This window comes from Aulonocara sp. 'chitande type north' Nkhata Bay, linkage group LG7, assembly GCF_057382095.1.
Source record: "Aulonocara sp. 'chitande type north' Nkhata Bay isolate Kocher_YH1m ecotype deep benthic linkage group LG7, A_spYH_male_GT1.1, whole genome shotgun sequence".
NCBI classification, from domain to species: Eukaryota; Metazoa; Chordata; class Actinopteri; order Cichliformes; family Cichlidae; genus Aulonocara; species Aulonocara sp. 'chitande type north' Nkhata Bay.
Window position 1 is genome coordinate 50,747,389 of NC_141350.1, and position 23,315 is coordinate 50,770,703.

The 23,315-nt window shown below is 41.9% G+C and overlaps 1 protein-coding gene across 6 annotated transcripts; it reads left to right on the forward strand.

The window, feature by feature from the left end:
- The first annotated feature begins 934 nt into the window (after positions 1-934).
- On the forward strand, positions 935-22,055 carry camsap1a (calmodulin regulated spectrin-associated protein 1a). 6 transcript variants are annotated; one of them, XM_086301126.1, is made up of 20 exons: positions 935-1,318; positions 1,822-2,021; positions 7,214-7,476; positions 9,945-10,106; positions 10,195-10,275; positions 11,584-11,616; positions 12,436-12,577; positions 12,784-12,923; positions 13,234-13,330; positions 13,494-13,620; positions 14,108-14,187; positions 14,287-14,371; positions 14,493-16,833; positions 18,056-18,192; positions 18,296-18,504; positions 18,593-18,655; positions 18,964-19,051; positions 19,139-19,257; positions 19,782-19,900; positions 20,566-22,055. In XM_086301126.1, the coding sequence occupies exons 2-20, from the start codon at positions 1,823-1,825 to the stop codon at positions 20,854-20,856; spliced, it is 4,776 nt and encodes a 1,591-aa protein (XP_086157252.1). In that variant the 5' UTR covers positions 935-1,318; position 1,822; the 3' UTR covers positions 20,857-22,055. The 6 variants fall into 6 exon arrangements, with proteins under 6 accessions (XP_086157252.1, XP_086157251.1, XP_086157255.1 ...); XM_086301125.1 differs by lacking the exon at positions 11,584-11,616 and adding an exon at positions 12,032-12,091; XM_086301129.1 differs by lacking the exon at positions 18,593-18,655.
- The last annotated feature ends 1,260 nt before the right edge of the window (positions 22,056-23,315 follow it).

Sequence of the window (23,315 nt, forward strand, 5' to 3'; positions counted from 1 at the left end):
AATTGTTTTAGACATATAAATTGACCAATACCGCCCCCTCCTGGATGTATTCCTCAATGAAAAGCAGCACACTTGTGACAAAGCCACATTTAATCACTTTGATTATTGGAGGCTGGCTTCACTCGCTGACTGTGTGAAGTTTCAGACCCACTCCCCTGCGTGGAAAAATAAGAATATTACACCTTAATCTGGGTTCACCTAGGCAGAGGGTTCTTCTTTCACTGTTTTTACATGATGACGGTGAAAACTGATGTGTGAGCCACCAAATGCAGTGATTGTCGATTTTTCATATACCTCTTTGTACCATTTTAGGTAAAAACAGCAATTAAAGAAAAACATTTCGTTTCGTACAAAATATATTTTAGAATAAACAGCTTTTTATCCACAGCAAAAATAAATGTTTAAAATACAATGTTTTATGGACGAGAGAGATAAGCATCAATTTCATTCTGTGCATGGTGATCCTGCACAAGATCACATTCACTGCTTTCCCTGTTCTATGAGTTTGGGATGGCTGCCATCTCTACCGTTTTACTGTGCCTTATAAGTCACCGAGCTCTGTGTGCTGACTCTCACACGTGCTCATTTCTACAGTGGATATAATAAATAAATAAAACAATAAATAACATTACTTGTAGTTATGAACTTTTTTGTCTGTTTAAAACAAATATTACAACAATATCCAATAGGAAATTAAATCAAGCAAATAATTGCTTTATTAATTATATCCAGTCTTATTAGTTTTAACTTTTGGTATAAATTATTTAGTTCTAAATGATTGCCTAATGCAACAATCTTATGTTTTAGGCTTTACTTTTTTATTACGTTAATTTGTTCCTGATTTTTTTTCTTATCTTTTATTAATCTTCACAGCTGTTTTTTTTTTTTAAAATAGCGCTGCAGCGCCCTCACCAGGTGGCTATATGTAACTGGCGGTAACACCCGTCCCCATAGAGACAGGCTCCTACAACAGGGTTGCTCTTGCACCGTTAGAATCGCCAGTCCTCCGTCAGAGACGATGACAGCCTCAGTATGAAAGAGCCAGCTATTTGACATTAATGATTCCATCGAAAGCAGACTTCTGTGGTGGTTGCCAATCGGAATTTTTTATTATTACTGTTATTATTATAATTATTGGATTAACGACCATCAGCCACCAGGCGAAGCTTTATCCTGAGAGGCCGGAGATTTGTGTCGCTGGGCAGGGAGGAGTCTGTTATTTCAACGTTAGCTGAAGCCAGGCCAGCATGTCGGCGTTTTAACAATACATCCATCTCAAATACAAAGCTTCGGAGAGGATCCTAATGTGCTCTTAGAGGTGAGTCTTTGCTACATGTTATATTATTGCTGTTAAATGTTGCAACGCTAGCTAACCTGCCACTGATACAGTGGACATAGCGGTGCTAGGTTAATATTGGGTCGTTCTGTTCAACTGGACTCACAAGAACCAGCTGTCATTTACTAAAAAAAAATTCTTTTTGGTTTCATTTTTGAAGCTAATTCTAAAAGAACACAGAGCTATCATTTATGCCCGGAAGTGCCCTATAGTTACTTCAGTCTAAGACATTATTAGCTGATAATCAGATAAATAGCCAACAGCATACATATAGAAGGTGTTTTGGGCTCATATGAATGGTCGTGCTGACTGACAGCAGAGGCGACTACAGCACCTGCAGGTCAGACGAGGTGAGTCTTTGTGAATTTCATGTTAACGGAGCCCGTGCTGTCAGTGAGCAGGGCCCCGGTTGTTGTCCTGAAATCGATGATGTAATGGTGTTGGCTTCATGAGAAGAAGTAATACCCGTGTGTCTCTATGTTCAGGATGGATGTGGAGGTGAGTGCTGGCAGGGACAGCACTTGGAGGAGAGCAGCGGCAGCAACAGCAAATGATGATGGTGCTGGTGGTGGTGGAGGAGGAGGGGTCATGGAGGCTCAGGTTGTACCGCTGGAGCTGTACGACTGTGCAAGAGCCAAAATAGACGCAAATCTCCGCTGGTTGTTTGCCAAAGCCTATGGCACAGGTAAGACTTTCTCTTGTGCTGCTGAGACCTTCTTGGATGTCAAGAATGCAAGAGGATTCATATCTTTTTATATGGATGAATATTTTATTGTGCATTTTGTCCTAGTAGTAGAAAGAGAGAAAGGTATATACCCTACAAAAGGTCCATGTCTAGAATCACATCTGAGTTGTGTGTAGTTATACAGATGCTACTATGACACAAATGACAATTTTAATAAAATGAAATTTGTGACCTTTTCAGTTTAAACATTATTGATTTCTAACTGTGTTATTAAACAGTCAGAATAACTGAAAACATCAGGATATGTTGACGTTAGGTTTCAAGTTTCCAGTTACTAGTCCTTTGTTTATGCAGATTGAGACTTCAGTCTACTTGGAAATCCACTATCCTATTTTTTGAGTGTTGATTTTCGACCACAACAATTGCAAATGTATTTTATGAGAATTAACTTTTCATACCGCGACAACATAGCAGCACTCCAGAGCGTCATTCCTGCGAGTGAATCCTTGGGCTGACATCTCGTGATGAGTCTTTCATGCACAGGTCACTGGCTTTGTCAGCTCTGATGAGGTCTGTTAAAATATTAAAAATGATTGCTCTACATAGGCAGGCTGTAAGTACTGCAAATGTCTGGAAATCACTCTTTGAATGTGGGTTTTTATGCCACACACTAGCAGATCTATCAGGAATGTGATCAGGAGGTCAGCTGTGCTCTGCAAGTCTCAGTTTTTGTTTTATCAGTAACAATAATGTATTTGGAAGTTGATCCGGAGGCAGTCATTTAGGAACGGAAAACTCATTGTTCTCATATCCACTTTATGAGTCAAGCAGTTGGAGTGCCTGCAATTAAAGTGTATCCATTCCTGTAGATGACTCAGGGAATTGACGCTGACATGGGAACTAAAACTGAAAATGCAGGGCTTATAATACCATAGAAATGAAGCCGAATGCTAAATTCTGCTCCAATCTACACACTGGGAATTACTGTATCTTTCAGATGACAATATAACTGTCATCTTCCATCAGTCATGTCAGCATGAGCAATCTCACATAAACAGATGGAGCATTTTAGTGTTTTACCATGAATGCGCAAAATATTGTATGCTTTCGTTGTGTAGACTAGAGCTTGGTGTTTGTTCGGGGCAGAGATAAGATGTCCATAATAAACACCAAACCATTACCATTATCTCAGAAAGCTTCCTGCTTCCCTTAATCTCATTGGCTCTTCCTGATGTGTGCCAGGGACTCTGGTGTCCTGTTTTATGCAGGCATTGATATAAAAGTCTATGAGGATTATACCAATACTATATGACATGGGACTCCTCAGTTTATTAAGCTATCACAACTATTTAGGTAGTAGGGAAATGATGAGCTAGATTGTCGCCGCCATTTATTCGCAGCTGTCATGTGGCGCTTATCATGACAGTCAGTTTTTGTTCCTGCTTAGCTTAATGTGGTGTGCAGCTAGCAATTATCACTTCGACAAAGAAGCAACTGAGACCATAATTAAGCAGGAAGTGGTAAATGTTTGGCACTTTTCCTTTAAAGAAATACTTAAATGATAAATTGAACACTTCAATAGATATACCTGATTGTTGTTGGACCTCGTTTTGCCTTCTGTCTTATTTCTTTATAGCATAGATTCAACAAACATTTCTCAGATTTTGGTTAATATTGGCATCATGCAATTGCTTTGCCAGCAGCACGTCCATGATGTGAATCTCCTGTTCCACCACATCCCAAAGGCGCTCTATTAGATTGAGATCTAGTGACTGCGGAGGCCATTTGAGTAAAGTGAGCTTATTGTTATGTTTAAGAACAAGTGTCTTCTGGAAGCAACCATCAGAAGATGGGTATGCTGTGGTCATAAACAGCTGGGCGCTTAGCAATACTCGGGTATCATGCAGCTTTAAAAAAAATGTTCATCTGGAGAGAAGAGATAAGTGTGGAAGACAGAACCACACTATCAGAACTCCTATTAGAGTGCAAACTGACGAACACACCGACACAGCAGTGCCGGGAGGACCGTGTTGTCTGTTGTGAAAGTCAGCACAGCAGTCACATGATTAAGTGTTTAATGGGATTGGACCTGAAGGCCTGTGTCTCTGAACAACACAGCCCGTTTGTTTAGACTCATGACATGTTTATTAATGGCCTGTGGAGAAACACTGAACGTTCCTGCACTGGAAACAGTTTCAAAGAAGAAACAGATAAACGGATAGTAAAAGTGTGTCGCTTTCAAACTACATAATTACTTTTTATGTACAGTTTTAATAGCTTTTAACAGTTGGAGTCAACAGTCTTATGTTGTATAATTTGTACAATAGTGGGCTCTAAAGGTCAGGGATATTGCTTTTATATTTTCTCCCACATAATGCTTAAGTGCTCTGTCACCTACTGTACAGATCAGTACAGTCCATAGATTTTTTGTTCTGTGCTTTACTTGATAAAAAAAATAGTTTTGAAATGGAAACTGAATGCCGTTTGAATGAACCGATACTGGAATAGTTGGATATTTAGGTAGATGTGGAAGTGCTGAGATTCTCCTGGGGCGCAGTTAGTGCTATCACCTTTCAGCTTGAGGGTTTCAGGTTCGAACTTGCTGAGGTCTTGCTCTCAGTTTGTTTGCCCTCAGTAAGCCTACATGGGTTTTCTATAAGTGCTCTGTTTTCCAGAAGCAAAGTTTTGTTTTTGTTTGTGTTGTTGTTTGGTTACTTGGCATATCTGTATTGGCTTTATACTTGGATGGTAGCAAGAATGGTTGCCTGTGCTGTTCACTCTGGGATGGACTGGCCACCTGTTCAGGGTGTATCCTACCCTTTGCCCAGTGTCAGTTGGGATAGACTCCAGCTCCCCTGTGATTTCAGTTGGATAAGCAGTTAGAAAATGATACATGGATGGATGGCTGTATTAGTGATCTCTCATGCACAATAATAAATGCGTACAATTAGAATAAAGGATCTGGAAAATTGGTGCCCACCTTTTCAGTTCTGTCTGCTTTGCCATGCTTTCAGGTGGGATTGGCTTATTGACTTACAGGCTATGTTTGCCCAACATGCTGTCTTCAGGAGGACTGTTCATTGAGCCGTCTTATTGGAGAGAAATGTTGCATACCCCTGCAGAGCCCGGAGTCTGATAGCTCTGCCTTAACTGTCAGCAGGATTTCTGCTGGTCAGTCTGACCTTTGTGCTTGAAAGAATAAGAACAAAGACTCATACATGCACACTGGGCTGGGTTTAAGTCCTGGATCAGATAGACGATAAATATCTAAGCAGTATTAACTACTAGAATTATGGAGGAGAACCTCTCCTTTCAAATTTATTGCTGCACACACACATACACATGCACACATCTCCTGATGTCAAGGTCCGTGAATCAATTCACTGAGCAGGAGCCGGGACAGCATCCCAGCCCCCGCCTCCGGCCTCTCCATCACCACAGCAACCAGGGAGGAAGAGGAACCATTCTGGGACAGCTAAGAGTGAGGAAGTGGGGGTATTTGTAAGAGGAAAACAAAACAGAGGAGCTCAGACATGCAGGGGTGTGTTTTCTCACATGATCTAGAATTCTCATTCACATATGGCAGCGCTACATCAGCGAAGCGTGCAATAGATCCTGTATGTGGACCATGACAAGCAAGCAGTCTGTCGTAAAAGACACAGCTGAGGTCTTCGCAGTCAGATGTAGTACCGAGCCTGCTGTGTGTGCGTTTTCCACTGATGGATGTTTGTCTGTTACATCACAGTCAGCATCATCCCTAATGTGAAGCAAAACGAGAACACATGCTTTTGTTAACTGATGCAAGTATAGCTGCTTATCTTCTCTTCTCACACTTTTATTCATCACTGTCATCGCTCAGTTCTGGAGATGTTTGACTTAGAAACAAACAGTCCCTCAAGAAGCCTGGCAGGGTGTAACTGCTAGTCCAAACCAATCATTTGATAGAGAAACCATAGATAATGGCAGTTAAAAACAGTGCATTTTAGGCATATCTGTGTATGCGGACATTACAATATTTTAACAAGACAAAGATGTGCAAGGAAGCTCTATCTGGCTACGAGGTTTGTTGTACTGTCAGAGAGATAATTTGACATTTTGGAGCGATACACTTGTTCATTTTCTGCTGAGTTAGATGCAAAGATCAATATTATTCTCTTGTATGCACACCATCTCTGAAGCTGGAGCCAGAAGCAGTTAGCTTATCCTTGCAAAAAGACTGTGCACAGAAGCAAACAAACAAACCTAGCTCTTCAAAGTTAAAAAAAGAGCTAGAGTCTCCTAGAGACCTCATCATTTGCTTGCCAACATTCCTTCATTTCTGTGGTTATTCAAACAAGATGTAATGTAGTAATAGCTGAGCTAAGAGGTGCTGTAGACACAGATTTACTGCTTCCCCCTCCATCCACTTTTACGTTAACCTACACTAAGCACCTTCTGGTTTTTATTGTAAAATAGATACCACTGTGCCTGCTACCCATTTACTGATTTATCACAGAAATAAATTATACAGTTATACACTTTGTTTAGAGCAGTACACACCCACTCATACCCCTCTATGATGGACAGAACTACTAAAATACTAAATCCACTACAAGTTCAGGTCAGTTTTACATTAGCTTGCATGCTTATAATATTCATTATCAGATGGCTTTGAGGGTTTTTTTTGTTTTGTTTTTTTTTTTGGGGGGGGGGGGGGGGGGGGGGTGACAAGAAACAACAGAGTTTCAACACACAGAAATTTCGTGAATGCTTCGGGCCTTAACTCCTGGATTAACATGTCCAAGACATAAAAATAGCTTTGGCATGTCCATGTGCATGAGCAGGAGCTGGAGAGTGCTAGGCTGGCTTGGACGACACCATTAGCTTAACTATCACCACTAAGTCCCTGTTGGCTAAGTGGCTTAGGGCTTCAGGCCCAGGTGCTGTTTAACCACTGACTTTGAGTGCTCTCCTCATGCACTGGTTTCTTCTTAGACGGTCTAATACCCTTTAAAGCCTGTGTACTAGGAGCTTCTCTGTTACATAACACAGCAAGGCATTGGTTGGACACGTGTTGTATAAAAATAGTTTGTGTGTGTGGTTGTAAAGTGTGATTTGTACCTTTATACAACTTTGATAGGTAAAAAAACTTGCTGCTCACATTGTGGCTCTCATTTTGAAAGCATTTTGTTTGCCATCAATCCTTCCCCCAGATCATGTTCCTGCAGACCTGCGGGACCCCTTCTACACAGACCAGTATGAGCAGGAACACATCAAACCCCCCATCATCCGCATGCTGCAGTCTGGAGAGCTCTACTGTCGTGTGTGCGGGCTCATCCTTCACGCCGAGCAGGCCAGCTCACTCCAAAACCACCAGTCTGTCATCCAGGCTCTGTCGAGAAAAGGCATCTATGTCCTGGAGACCGACAACGCGCCAGTTTCAGATCTGGATCTCAGCGCTTCTCCCATCAAAATGGTAAAATGTGTCTTTCTAGATTGTCAGAAAAAGCAGACTCAGTTTTCTGAAAGATGAGTCACATTTCGGCAACGTCCCAAAGCCAGATTCTGTGATTCATGTGTAGCAGTTGTAACAGTGACAAAATAACAAATATTTAATTTGCTTTCATTTCACTGATTTACACACCTCCCCAAAAATCTCTTTGTTTTTTTCCCCATTGTGGTTAGTATTCCTCTGTAATAGTATAACCCAGTAACCTGGCAACCCACACTTACCATCTGTTAACAAGCTAATCTGACTTTCCAGAGCCAAATGTGAGCTAGTAGTGTTGGAATAAATAATGCACCAATGTAACAGAATTATTCATCAGGCAAAATGGATCAAAAAGTTTTTCATGAATTTTCAATTTTCTCTTGATGATTTCCATAATCCTGAAAATGTAGAATAGAATAGAATAGAATAGAATAGAATTCAACTTTATTGTCATTGCACATGCACAGGTACAGGGCAACGAAATGCAGTTTGCATCCATCCAGAAGTGCTTTAGTGATATAGATATATTACAATATATATTAGCAATAATATAGATATGTGAGTATATTACAGAAATGGGTCTATTATGGTATGTTATAATGTACACGGTATGAAGTATGTTGTGAATATTCTATAACTATAAGTATGTACAGGCTGTAGTGAGTACAAGCTATGTACAGGATATGAACAGGATATAAATATGAAAAACTATACAGAATATGAAATAAATAACTTTACAGAATCTGGGATATACAGCTATACAGAAATGGGAACTATGCAAGTTGTAAACAGTTGTAGGATTAAAGATTATCGAATGTACAGAATGATTATTTACACAGAGCTATACATTAGTGCAGTTAAGATAAGTGAGGGTGTAGATAGTTTCTACAGAGGCTATATAAAGTGCTAGTGGTTGTGAGTGGTGGTTCAGTCCATGTTATTATTGTGTTTGAGGGTACAGTTGTCCATTGTGGGTGTGTGTATGTTCAGTCCATGAGTTTAACGTGGGTCAGATGTCAGGAGGCAGAGTTCAGGAGTCTGACAGCTGTGGGGAAGAAGCTGTTCCGGTACCTGGTGGTCTTAGTCCGGAGGCTCCTGTGGCGCCTCCCAGAGGGCAGGAGGGTGAAGAGTCCATGTGACGGGTGACTGGGGTCTTTGATGATTTTCCCAGCCCTTTTCAGACACCGCTTCCTGTAGATGTCTTTTATGGCAGGAAGTGGTGCTCCGGCGATGCGCTGGGCAGTTTTCACGACCCTCTGCAACGCCTTCCGGTCCGAGGCAGAGCAGTTCCCGTACCAGACTGTTATACAGTTGGTCAGGATGCTCTCGATGGTGCAGCGATAGAAGTTCACCAGGATGTCTGAGGACAGGTGGTTCTTCCTCAGAGTCCTCAAGAAGAAGAGGCGCTGGTGAGCCTTCTTGACCAGCTTGGAGCAGTTGGTCGTCCAGGTGAGATCCTCGGAGATGTGGACTCCCAGGAACTTGAAGCTGCTCACACGCTCCACAGCCGTCCCCTTAATGTGGATGGGTGGATGTGGGTCAGCATTCCTCCTGTAGTCCACGATGAGCTCCTTGGTCTTCTCGGTGTTAAGCAGCAGGTTGTTTCTGTCGCACCACTCAGCCAGACGATCCACCTCCTCCCTGTAGGCGGCCTCATCGTTGTCACTGATGAGGCCAATCACCGTGGTGTCATCTGCAAACTTAATGATGGTGTTGGAACCATCAGCAGGTCTGCAGTCGTGGGTGAAGAGGGAGTAGAGGAAAGGGCTCATCACACAGCCTTGTGGTACACCGGTGTTCATTGTGATGGTAGATGAGCAGCGGTTATCCAGCCGGACATGTTGGGGGCGGTTGGTCAGGAAGTCCAGTAACCATTTGCAGATGAGGGAACTGATACCCAGGTCTGTCAGTTTCCTGATGAGTTGTGAGGGGTGGATTGTATTGAATGCTGAACTGAAGTCTATAAACAGCATTCTGGCGTAGGTGTTGTTGTTGTCCAGGTGTGAGAGGACAGAGTGCATTGCGATGGAGACTGCATCCTCTGTGCTCCTGTTCCGGCGGTATGCGAATTGGTGGGGGTCCAGGGTGGGGGGGAGACAGGATTTGAAGTGTGCTAGGACCAGTCGCTCTAAGCACTTAGTGATGATGGGGGTGAGTGCTACTGGGCGGTAATCATTGAGGCAAGATGGGTTGGAGTTTTTGTGCTCTAAATGCAAAAACAACACATAAAAGGGAATGATTATTATATAAAAACAATATTGTACCATTACCATTATACCATTACTACTATACTAAAGTGAATCTGTGATTCCCAAATATTTAATACATAGAAAGACTTCATGAATGTGGGGTTGTCACAGTAGGGGGCAGGAAAAGTCATTTCCGCCTAAGGCTTCTCAAATGCTATGTATCTAATGATGGATTCAAAGATAGCTCTTTATCTGTTCTCCCAGAGCGCACACATCCACCTCATTGATTCCCTGATGATGGCCTATACGGTGGAGATGATCAGCATAGAGAAGGTGGTGTCCAGTGTCAAGCGCTTTTCAACCTTCAGTGCCTCAAAGGAGCTTCCTTATGACCTGGAAGATGCGATGCTGTTTTGGATCAACAAGGCAACAATTAAACAGTGTTATTGTTATGACAGTTGGATTTGTGTGTTCGTCTGTCTGTGCTAACCTGCTGTATTCTTTGGTGTTTTAGGTGAACATAAAGTTGAGGGAGATCACAGAAAAAGAGTGTAAAATGAAGCAACATCTTCTTGACTCACCGAGTCACCAGAAGGTAATGATAATATAATAACAACAATAATAACTTTATGTATATAGCACCCTTTAAAAACAAGTTTCAGAAAAATACACTCACTGGCTACTTTGTTTGGTGCACATGTTCTGTTGCTTGGGGAAAAGCCAGACTGCTTGCATTTGATATGATTGCAGCAGTAACTCCAATAACCACTCCTTACAACCAAAGTATGCAGATGAGTGTTTCTGAATGCAGAGAGTAGGGTGCAAACACCCTTGCAGATGAGCTACAGCAGCATAAGACCACACCGGGTGCCAGTCCTGTCAGCTAAGACCAGGAAATGGAAGTTATAATTCAAACAGGCACATCAGAATTGAACAATAGTAGATTGCCTGGTCTGATGAGCCTTATTTTTCTGCTATGACATTCAGAAGTAGTTTAAACGCCACCTCAGCATTATTGCTGATCTATTACATCATGGATGTGCAGCAGGCAGCAAGTGCATGATATTAACATGTAAATATGGACTAAAATCTCTGATGGATGTTTCCCTGTTCTACATAGAGTGAAGGGAGTGCTGAAGGCAAAAGGGAGTCTGAGTATGAGCAACGTGCACATAACAAAGTGTTCAGAGAGTGTAGCTTCCCCTGTCTTGAAAAGAGTCTGTCTTAAGTGATGTTTTTTGCCTTTGTCTAATGTCCTACATGTGTGCATCTTGTCCTTAAAATACATATTAATTGTCAAGTAATCAGTTCTGTCTTCTACTGACATTGTCTTGCAAACCTGTGATCAGATATTCAAACATTTTTATTTGTGTGTGTTTGCACCTCATGCTTAAAGGATATATATATCATGCTTTATATTTTTAAACTACTGTCCCTATTATTTGAGGGCTTTAGGATAATTAAGCTGTGGGATTCTTTGTGGGGAACCAGTTTTTAATGTATTATATTTTTAACATAGGGATTTTTTTTTCAAATTGTGTCTGTCATCATTAAGTTTGTGCTGAGTAAGCTTTTGGTAGTTAGTGTTTTAACGTATCAACAGATGTGCAGACAGTTGCCGCTGGATTGACGCTTGCATTAACTAGCTGCATCATTAGTAGCACAGTGTGTCTTTTGAGCTATGTCTCATTTCAGTTGTTCCCCCCTGATTCCTGAATAAATAGATATTGCTGATGCTTTCATTCGAACCCTTTCCGGTTATCTTTAAGACCAGATCTGCCTCCTTCCAATCAGGAGAAGATTCGATTCCTTCTGGCTGTGTCTGACCCTTTACTTGTCTGTTGCTCTTCCTCTTTGTGTCTCCCTCCCAAATTAACTCCCTCGTGTGCCTCTTGGATACTAGTCTCCCTCCAAATGGTACTGGAAGCTTGTACCTGTAAGTGCCACTGCTTGCAATCACCTGTGTGAATGTCAATGTGTCAACTGGAGGTGTGTGAGGTTGTGTATGTGTGTGCATCAGATGTGGCAGCGTAATGGAAAGCTGGGAAAAAACTAGACTAACAGGATGAAGGAAAAAGGGAATATATTTATGGGTGTTATATAAATGCAGTAAATTGTATAAGGAAGATGACACAGTGGCCCTTACTGGCAAAGGAAGGAACATCACCATGCTCGTTTGCTTTTATTTTCAAATCCTTTTTTACATCCTTTAATATTCAGCTGAGCTCATTCAGTCCTCAACTTCCTCCTCCCAAACCATCCATTTATCCACCCAGTGTTAGAATGGCTCATGGCTTCTTTTATTTCACCATTAACTTCCTCCCAATATCATTTCTTTCTGACCTCTCTAGCCTGATATATTGCATGCTCTGGCTCATTGCTTACTGGAACCTGTGGAGTTCTCTCGTGTGGTAAAGTATTCATCATTAACCCCTTTCGTTACTTCATTGTACGGTTTATGACTTTTTCTCTTGCATATCCACGCAATACTTATCTGTGTTATGCTTAGCTTAAATATTTTATATGAGAATCATTAGCACCCTTCCCGATTCGTATCAGCGAAGACACACATTATGCACCACATGACATGTCACAACCAAGAAGCCCTAGACCCCAGTTAGTGCTGAAGAGAAGCAGAGATTAGTTTACAGCATGTGAGATGTTATGTTTATCTGACAAGTGAGAGTGTGATTCAGTGATTCATTAGACAAATGTGTGCACACTGTGTAATCCTAGGCCTTCTCTTGGTGTGTAGGTGCGTTACCGCAGAGATCACCTATCAGGTCGAACGCTCCAGCACTTCCCCTTGTTGGACGACCTGTTGAAAGACATGTGTGATGGCACAGCTCTGCTGGCTGTGATCCACTTTTATTGCCCAGAACTCGTTAGACTGGAAGGTACTGTAACACAGCTCTATTCAAGCCAGAAGTGTAGCACATACTGTAGCTGTCAATTTATCCTAATGTTATATAAGTCAGGATAGTTTTACCAAGAGGTGAATTAAAAGATCAATACGACTGTGAAGCAAAAGGAGCAGTATCTATGAATTTAAAAGGTTTAAGAGTACAGAGTAAGCCTGATAGCGTTGTCCTGTTGTGTGCAGATATCTGTCTGAAGGAGGTTCCCTCTATCAGTGAAAGTGTTTACAATATCCAACTACTGATGGAGTTTTCAAACGAGTATTTGAACAAATGCTTCTATCTGAAGCCTGAAGACCTGCTGTACTCCCCACCGGTACTAAAGGTGAGCTTGGAAACATAAAACACTTTTATAGTTACAATAAAATCACTGTACATTTATTTTTGAATAAAAGTAACGTTAAATTTAACTGCTTAACTATTATACCTCAACAAAAGACGTGTTTTATGGATTTGTCCTTGTGGTCCTGCTCCTCTTGCCCTCAGTCTCAACACCTGATAGTGAATTGCTTTAAGCGATGGATTAAATCTAAAGAATACATATAAAGCCCAGTGTGCCTTGATCCTGTGCTATGCTGCTTTTTTGTCATGTCTTGCTTTTCTTCCTGATAGCGTCAGTTTTTGATGTCTTACAGAATAATGTGATGGTCTTCATTGCCGAGCTGTTTTGGTGGTTTGAGATTGTGAAGCCAGACTTTGTTCAACCCCGGGATCTTCAGGATATCAGAGATGGTATGGCACACTTTCTGCCTTCATCCATCAGTTTTGATTGAATAACACAAAAAGCACAGTCGCTACATGTACACAGATTGATTTGATGACTATATATATATATTTGTATTTACTGAAATGTTAGTGGCTGTTGTGAAAACGTGCCATTCTTCTATTTCCACAGTGAGACTGCTGCTGCAGCCTAAAACTTCTCGATCCTATGTACCCATCTCCAACATCACTAAACGAAGTTTCCTGACATCATCGCACTCTGCTGACACCCTGGCCACGCCCACAAGCCCTGACCTCAGGTATCATTACAAAAAACATCTATTGAGTCACTAGTCCAGAAAAAAAGAGTTTGGCTGTCTTTTCCCTAAGATCAAAAACAAAACAAAACAAAATTAACTAATGTTTTAAAAGTTACACATATACAAAATTATACAACATTAGGGCTAAACTACTGACACGATTGAGGTCTTGGGTTTATTGCACCAGATCATTTAAGCAAAGTGATTGGCTTTTATATTTCCCAGTTTAGCTTTTGATTGGGTCTTTGGTCACAGGACCCAGACAAGCATCATCTTGGCTCTTCTCCTAAATGAAGATCTGTGGGATGATTCGGAGTGCGGTGTCTCTCTTTTGTGTCTCTGCGGTAGTGTTTTAAATGCCTCTGCACTAAATATTTAAGCAATGTAAACTTAGTAAATTAAGAGGTTATTAATTTATACAATGATATAGATATACAATAATAATTTACACAGCTAATATCTCTCTCTCTCTATCTCTCTCATGCAGCACTAAATCAAGCTCCACAAGCCCATCTGTGCTGCCTCTGAGACAGAGACAACAGAAAGTGGTTGAGGAGACCACTCCAGGTAAAAAAAAAATCATCTGTGTTCTGAGCTGAGGTTTCTGCCTGAAGTCAAGAAGTAAATATATTTTTTCCTAACATGGATCATGTATTCTTTGTGCAGATATAAGGCATAGGCCTAACTCTCTGATAGGCCCAGATGCGCAACATCAGGGCTCCAAAATGGCCTGGCCAGAGAGAAGGACGAGGTGAGTGGTATACAGTAATTGGTTTATTCAGTTTCATGTTGCAGAATCTATCAGTATGACAAATTCTTTTGTTCAGCTTACCTAACTCATTTTCCTCCTTCTGTACTATTATCTCATCCAGGCCTTTATCCCAGCCTGCATCCTATGCCCTGCATTTTGCCCCAGAGGATGATGCAGACAGTATCAGTCTTGCTCGCTCCATTAGCAAAGACAGCTTAGCCTCCAACATAATGAGCATTACTCCTAAACACATGCTGGGTGCGGGTCTGTCTCAGCATAGACTTAGTGGTCAAAGCCTGCTTAGTCACATGCGCATAGAGGATGAAGAAGAAGAAATAGAAGAGGAGGAACTGGTTGCCGTTATCCATCCTTCTGTATTTTCTAGACATCGAATCGGGAGCAACATGGAGCAGGACGAGCTGGAAATGCAGAGTGCAGCTCCTGCCTCAAAAGTATGTAATGCTTCTCGTCCTTCCTGTTTCGATGCGGGCCCTTTTACTCTGGACTGCCGAGGCGACAGCTATTATCTGGAGCCTTTGTTGCCTGCCATCCCTAAAATGGCCAAAGAGAAAAGCATCAGCCTGAACAAGCAGGAGGAGAGCGGTGAGAGTCGCTGCAGAGGCACGGGAAATGCAAGAAATGCAACGGCCGGTGTCCTGCGGACCTCACAGAGGAAATCCCCCAGCAGCTGTACACCCACGCAAGTGGTGGAATCAGTTCCTAGCTCTCTCAGGCAACTGATCGAGGATTCAGCAGTCGACTCTCAGCCTGGAAAGAAGCAATCTGAAGGCTTTTTCCTTCACTTGTCAGATGAGCCAGACCAGCACAGTTCTTTCTCCATAGATTGCATGCCAGAGGCAGGGCCCGATTCTGACTCTGACATCGCAGACCTGGAGGAGGATGAAGAAGAAGAAGATCAGATGGAGCTGATGAAAGAGGAGGTGAAGGGAGGGAGGGGAAAGTGCCCAGAAGAGGACGACACGGCTGAATTTGGAGAATTTGGAGAGGGAGAGTCAGCCAAACTCAGAGAAGACATGAAGGTAAGCGAGCGGGAGGATAAGGAAGATTGCAGTGGGCGCTCTAGCCCTTGCCCTAGTACCATATCATGGGCGAGCAGCTGCAGTGCTTCGGGCAGCGCCAGTGTCAAGATGACCAGCTTTGCAGAGAGAAAGCTCCTCAAACTTGGTCTCCGTGACGGATACTCAAGTACCAGCAGCTCCCAAAAGACAACACCTGATGGCTCTGATGTCACCCCCTGCCCTCCCTGGCAACTGAGGAATGACTCCACCTCGGGTTTGCTGGGGAAAGAACCGAGCACTGTGATGGGGAAGAATACGGCACTTAGTTCTCCAGTTGTGCCTTCAGAGCTACTGCAACTTCACATGCAACTGGAAGAGCAGAGACGCGCAATCGAATATCAGAAGAAAAAGATGGAGACGGTGTCAGCCAGGCAGAGATTAAAGCTTGGGAAAGCTGCTTTCTTGAACATTGTTAAGAAGGGTGGGGGGCGCAGCGACACTCTTCCTTTACCCCTCAAACACTCCAAGGAATCCTTGGCGCTAACATCTGCTGACAGGAGTAAATCAAAGAGCCAGACCAGCAGAGATGATTCTTGTCTTGATGCTCTAAAGGTTCGAACAAAGGGAGGTCAAAGAGAGGAAGGACCGATGAACACAGACAACAGATTAAACGCTCTCTCCCAGGATAACGGAGCTGAACCTGATATAAATGAGTGCTCCCGTTCCATAGAGCTGCTCAATGAAGCTATTAGTACTATTCAGCAGCAGATGATGCAACTCTCATTACAGCAAAACCTGCTCATGAAGCAGAGCGTGGCCTCCCCTCCAGACTTGGTGCCGTCAGGCCCAAGCACACCCCCTGACACAAACCCAACACAACAAACACCTTCTACCTCAGACTCCAGATCTTATGCAGTTCACTTTGTAGATATCAGTGCCGGCAGTGCTGCACCAACTCGTCGTCCTCCCAAGCTTAGCTCCAGCCAGCGCAGCAAAGCCCCAGAGCTGAAACAGAGTAAAGAAAACAGCAAGAGTGTCAAAAAATCAAACATCCAACTTCCAGAATGTGCTGAAGGGGAGGAGGTGGAGAGTACTGCTGAGAGCTCTAGGACTGAGAGAAGCCTTCAGAGGAACACCACCTTCAGGGTCCAAGACAGCACAGGAGAGGGAACAGGGCGCCTCTCAGACAAACTCAAATCACCAGACCCACCAGTTATCTCCAGTACGACTCAATTTCCATCACAGGATGGAGAGCAGGAGAAGGACGCAGCTGTCAGGTCAAGGATGGAGGTTGCCAGTGGGGAGGAGAGCATAAGAGTCAAGGGTCAGCTGATTGAAGTCGACTTGTCAGAGCTCAAAGATCAACTCGAGGATGGCACTGTAGACGCCCCAGACTGCGTGGCAGAAGGCGAGCAGAAGAACGTGTTGGGCTTCTTCTTCAAGGTGAGATGAAGATGTTTACACATTTTGTTGTACTGTGTAGGGCTGCTCAATTAATCGAATTTTAATCACGATTACAATCTGGGCTTTCAACGATCATTAAAAATGACTGAGCCGATTATTAGCCCCTCCCTCATTTATCCGCGACACCTTAAAGGCCGTCTGTGAAAATATTGTCGGGCATAAACCGGTCCGTGGCGCAAAAAAGGGTGGAGACCGCTGATTAAGAGGACCCGAGGGAAGCTCGGAAAGCTAAGCAGAAGTTATTTGGAGAGTGACTGCCGTTGGTTGAAAAGAGAGTTTAAAAAAAAAAAAAAACTTCAGTGGTGTTGCACACTATTTTATATTATTTTTTAAAGTCATTGTTAACCCTTTAAAGCCGGTCAGAGCAGCACGCTCCGTTTTGCGTAACTATTTTTAAATCCCTGTAGAACCTGAACTGTGTAAGCTAGCGCAATAATTTGTTTTGCATATGAAACCGGAGGAGTTGTACTTACATCTGATGCCATCAGCTTGTCCTCGGTCACGGTTTCGTTCCACATATAGCTTTGCAAAAATTGCATAAAAAGCGCTTGCAGGAACAAAAACATAATATTCCAGAAACACGCTTTGCCGTTCCTATCAGCTGTTCGTAACACTTCCCACAGTGAAATGATGCACATGCTGTTTTCTTTGCAAATTTGCATCATAGGATTGTTTTTTGTTTTTCCTGCAGTATATAAAAATTGCTGTATCTCCAAAATAAAACTATGAAGACACTCAAAATAAATTTCCTGTTGTTGTAAACTATTTTTTGCAACTTTATTGTATTTAAAGTTTTGAGGGATAAGCCTCTTAAATTTCTCCAAGTAGAAATATATGTAAACAAAACAAAAGCGATTTTCAATTTTTTTTGTAGTTTATTGCACTTTTTTGCAATTTATGTAATTACTATGGACTTAATGCATACATATTATTAAAATATGGGCTATAACAGTTGTATTGATGTATAGCAACTTGAAATGCTCCCACAAATGGCACTACAACATGTAAAAAAAATAATATAAGCTCTGGTGGACTTGGTTCTATAGTAGGTCTTAAAGGGTTAAATAAATATCGTCAAATAATCGTGATCTCAATTTCAGTGAAAATAATCGTGATTATCATTTTTGCCATAATCGAGCAGCCCTAGTACTGTGTTTTAATTTCAATGTGGTATATTGGAGGTTTTTCTTTAATCTTCCAGGATGATGAAAAGGCAGAGGACGAAATGGCGAAACGTCGCGCTGCCTTCCTCCTCAAACAGCAGCGCAAAGCCGAAGAGGCGAGACTACGCAAACTTCAGCAGGAGGCTGAGAGCGAGCTCAAGCGTGATGAGGCCCGGTGAGTTTGGACATGAAATCACATGTTAAGAAATGATAAGGAGTGGTCCAAGGCGTGGGTGGGCATCTGGCCGCTGTATTAACTTTCCTTCTGTTTGCTCAAGGCGAAAGGCTGAAGAGGATCGCATTCGTAAGGAGGAAGAGAAGGCACGGCGAGAGCTGATTAAGCAGGAATACTTACGGCGGAAGCAACAAGCCCTGATGGAGGAGCAGGGTCTGGTCAAACCTCGCCCACGGACCAAAGCCCGCAGGAACAGGCCTAAATCGCTGCACCGTGAAGAGTCCAGCGGTCTCTCCAAAGGATCCGCTACACGTAAGAGTGTCTCTAGTACTTAAGCAGTAAAAATGTGATCGTGTTGTCGTCCTCTGAGTATCTGTGTGTGTGCGTGTGTGTCGTGCAGGTAATTCTCTGAAGGTTTCCATGTTGATCAAAGCCCAGGACTCTGCAGCAGGCTGCAGGGGAGGTGAACCTTCTTAAGCTGCTCTGCATGATGTGGACACGACTGATAAAAATAGGAGTGGATTTCAGAATAGGAAGATCAGTCCGTCTTTTTTCAGAGCAGACACTTCTGATTGGCTTTGATACACTTGTTTTATTGTTTTATGTGCAGCTTATTGTGTCTCTTTGGTCTTACATGTGCTTTTTTTTAACTACATTGTTCTTTTTTTTAATTATTGCTGTGAAAGTGCAGTAGTTCAGGCATAAAACTGGGCAAACAGCACTTGGCTAAGGAAAGTAGCTGATGCTAAATCCTTCTGTCTCCATTTTCAGCCGATCTGAGCTGCAGTCATCGAGGATCAACGCTCTCTTTGGCAACTGATGCAGACAGCGTTATCTCCGGAGGGGCAGAGTCAAACAGGTGAGAGTTTGGCTGTATAAAAGCAGAGAAAATTTGTGTCCATGTTGTGTGTCTTTGCACTAATTTGATTTTGGTGCATTTTTTTAGGGCTGGATCTGTGTGCTCTATGGAGTCATTCCCCCTAAGCAGGGCCTCCAGCAGGAACATGGAACGGGACTGGGAGAACGTCTCTATAGCCTCTTCCATTACTTCGAATGAGTATACTGGTGAATAGAAATGCTGAAAAAAAGATTTATTTCCATCATCACAAAACCAACATTTATTTTTAAAGATTGGTGCAAAACAAATTTTCTATTTTGTCACATTCTTAATGAAAGAGACATTTAGATAAATGTGTTTTTATGCTATTTGTCAATGAAACTGTGAAAAGGTTGATGGCTCTTCTGTATAACCAGGCCCAACAAAACAGTTAGCTTAGCCTTAAGCACAGATTGTAATATCCACTGGACCTCAAGCCATGACTTCACAAACTTTGCTACAAGCTTGAACAGCAGTTTGCCACTGCATCTACTCCCTCCTTCAGTTTTGATGCTAAGCTATGCTAGGCTAATCGGCTCCTTATTCTAGCTTTATAATTGCTTTAAAAATATGAGAGAAGCATTGATATTCCCATGTAACTCAGCAAGAAAAGAGTTAGGCCTGTTTTCTATTATAACCTAAACCACTCCTTAAACGGTTAGAGACCTGTATGTCATTTACTGATCTTCTTGGTTTGGTTCATATGCTATAGGTCCCAAACTCTTCAAGGAGCCGAGCTCCAAGTCCAACAAGCCAATCATCATCAATGCCATCGCCCACTGCTGCCTGGCCGGAAAGGTTAATGAAGTGCAGAAGAGCGTTGTTCTTGAGGTCAGTGAACACACAGCAGTAATACCTATGAAACTGTCTGGGAACTTTGTGTATATCATAGTAAAACATTTTAACGTGTTATTGAAACAGTACTATGCAAAAGTCTTGAGCCACCCGTCCTTCCTTTCTATTTTCCTTTCAAGAAGCCAGACTTTCTAACATAAGAGACAACTTAGCTAAGGACCCGTTTTAAATTGCAAGCTCACAATTTTAGATTAGTTTAATGTTAATGTAATGTCAAAGATAACACAATTTGTTGGGCAAATAATTTCATTTTTCCAACAATAAGGTGATTCCCAAAGAGCTATCAGCTGGAAAGTTCTATCTCAGCATGGTGTGCAGTGGACAAGTGGAGGACAAAAGAAGAAGTAGTAGGCCTTAAAAACTATATACAACAGATGAACTTTATCTGAAAATCATCCCAATGTTTAAATGGTTGTTAATATATATGGAGGAGGTTAGGAAAGACATGCAACAATATGTGAAACACAGTGGAACAGGTGGTCATACCAAATATTGACTATATTACCATGTATGTTTGCACATTTCAATAAATCACTGCAGCTATTTTCAGCAGACTACAAAGAAATAAGTGGAAGCTGAAGACTTTTGCATAGTACTTTAAACTTTTTACCACATTCAAAAATTCAGTTTTAAATTCTCAGGAACTAGAAAAGTGCGAGTCCAATCACCTGATCATCCTCTTCCGTGACGGCGGGTGCCAGTTTCGCGCCATTTACTCGTACTCTCCGGACACTGAGGAGATCATCAAGTTTTCAGGCACAGGACCGCGCACCATCAACCGAAAGATGATCGACAAGCTCTACAAGTACAGCTCAGACCGCAAGCAGTTCACTGTCATCCCCGCCAAGACTGTGTCGGTCAGCGTGGACGCTCTGACCATCCACAATCACCTGTGGCAGGTCAAGAGACCAGGGAGTGCACGAAGAAAATGAGAAAGGGGGACATTTGTAACCATTTCTGGTCCCATCTGCTACTGTTGGGCAGGCCCCAATAAGCGTGGAGACGACTGTCATGTCATTAGAGGGTTCAGATATTCAAAAGTATTGCATTCTGTTGTATTAGCTTTTTATTCTGTATGTCACACTGCAGGGTTTTAATTTGTGGGGATATCCTACATTTAATTAGGCACTTCTTTTTATGTAGCACCCCCACTACTGAATCTACTGGTACCAAGTGCAAGTGTAGACACGCAGGGATGAACCTGACAGTGTCTTGTAACATTTACTGTTCCAGCTTGGCAAAGAAGTACCCGACTGCTGTGATTAATCCAGGCTGCGCATACAGAGGACTCTTCTACTACTCGTATGTGTTTTTATGACGAGGGAGCTTCGAACAGACTTTTTTTATGTCCGTGTGGAATGGATGTTAGCAAGTGGTAGTCTTCTTTTCTATTTAGTGTGTTTGGAGAAGTGCGTCAGTCTTTGTGTTAGGGGGAGGGGAGAGCAGACTGCAGTTCTTCTGCATTTGGCCCTGAATGTGTTTACTCTTTTGATTATGCTTTAAATCTTCTGACAACCAAGCAAATGTTTTTCGGGGGGGGGGGGGGTATTTGTGCTGCTGTTACAGTGGAAAACAAAATAATGTTGTTTTTACCTTAAGGGAAATTGTACTGGTATTTATCTCAAACCTGAAGCAATTTAAACACTGCATTAAAGGGCAGCCTACGGAAATAATCGCACACATATATAAACATATATTCCGATGTGAGCCCTGTGAGATCACCGATTAGCTCACATCACTGAACTAAAATTGACTGGTCTATGCCACTGAGCTGTTTGCCTCTCACATATAACCGCTGGCTGGATGTTGGCGAGATGTTCGTTTTTAATGCCGCTTCTGGCGCTTCACACTAATAATTTCCTTGCAGTGACTGATGTCAGCAGCTGGTACAGTGTTTGGGAAAACTGCACAATACTTGATATTTGTTTGCTGCGTTTTGTACGTTTTTGAGCAGTATTTTTTGTACGTTGCGTACAAGTTATGTTTACCAAAAAAAAAAAAAAAAACAGGCACTATTTCGAGGTTTGTTCTGTTACAGGCATACAGAGCTGAGTCTTGTCCGTGTTATATTGAATGTTTATTTATTTTGATTAAATATAATAAATGCAGCTAGGTACATTTTCTTGCTAAAGTTGCCTTAATGTGTCTTTTTTCTGCTCTCCGTTTCCACTCTGTATTTACTAAACGAGGGGGATGCACAAGTCCTTTTTATGGATTGCTAAGAACTACTAAATGCCACACAGTCAGCACCTGCAGCTGGCAGTTAAAGCTAGAAAATGAAGATCTGCGGAGGACATATGGTCAGGAGAGTGAGCAATAGTTATGGTTGCTGATCAGGAAGTACAATTAAGTCCAGTTAGAAAAACACTGCACAACTGTGACTTGTTTGCTATGGTTACCAGTAAGTACATCCCATGATTCAGTCATTTATAGGAGGACCTGAAATCACCCGCTAAACAACCATCACCCTCACATGGCCATGCTTAACAGTTAGTGTCCGGGTTTTTTTTTGCTGATATGCTGTTTGGTTCTTGCCAAATCTGGTCCTCTGTATTATGGTCAACATCTCCCCTTTGGCACAAAAGCAAACGCAGCTTATCAACATTTATGGTCATGATTTGGATTTGTTTTGCAGCAGGTGATTTCAGGTGCTTCTATAAGCATGAAATATATCTGCAAAAAGTCCTGTGAAAAGTTTCTTTTTAACACAACTGTATATGCCAGTCTCTTGTACATTCAAACAGACTTTTTTGAGCAATTATTATTTAAAAATAATCAGCATATTTTTCAGACTTAATAATTACCTTAATGAAACTATCAGGACTACTAATAGATGTAGCTAAGTAAAACATTGTACCACACTGCTACTCGGCAGTGGGCTATTTATGATTATTTGGTTTTAATCAAATTTGCATTTTAATTACAATATTACGATGATTTTGTTGCCTTAGAGCCACAGGGAGCCAGTGGAAATATGCAACCAATCCATAGCTCCGGTGGTTCCCTGCGACTTTAACAAAAAAAAACTATCCCAGTACAAATATGGAAATGTTTTAAATGATTATAATTGCTGTAAATGATCTTTTATATTGTCGTTTATTAAAGAAAATACACTTAATGATGTACATAGAATAAGCAAATATCAAATTAAAAACAAAAGTCCTGATAAATTAAAGTCACTAAAGAAAATGGAGAATTTTACTGTACATCAACCGACAAGTTTGCTCTCACCATCTAACACTGATGGCTCACCGTGTGCCTTGTTTTCCCAAAAAGTGATTATTTTTCACCTATAATCTGTCAGACCTATCTCTCATTAATGTTATCAAGTCATTTTGTATTTGAAAGAACAAGTAAAAATGTGAAATCCCTTTTTAGCGAGAAAATTCCA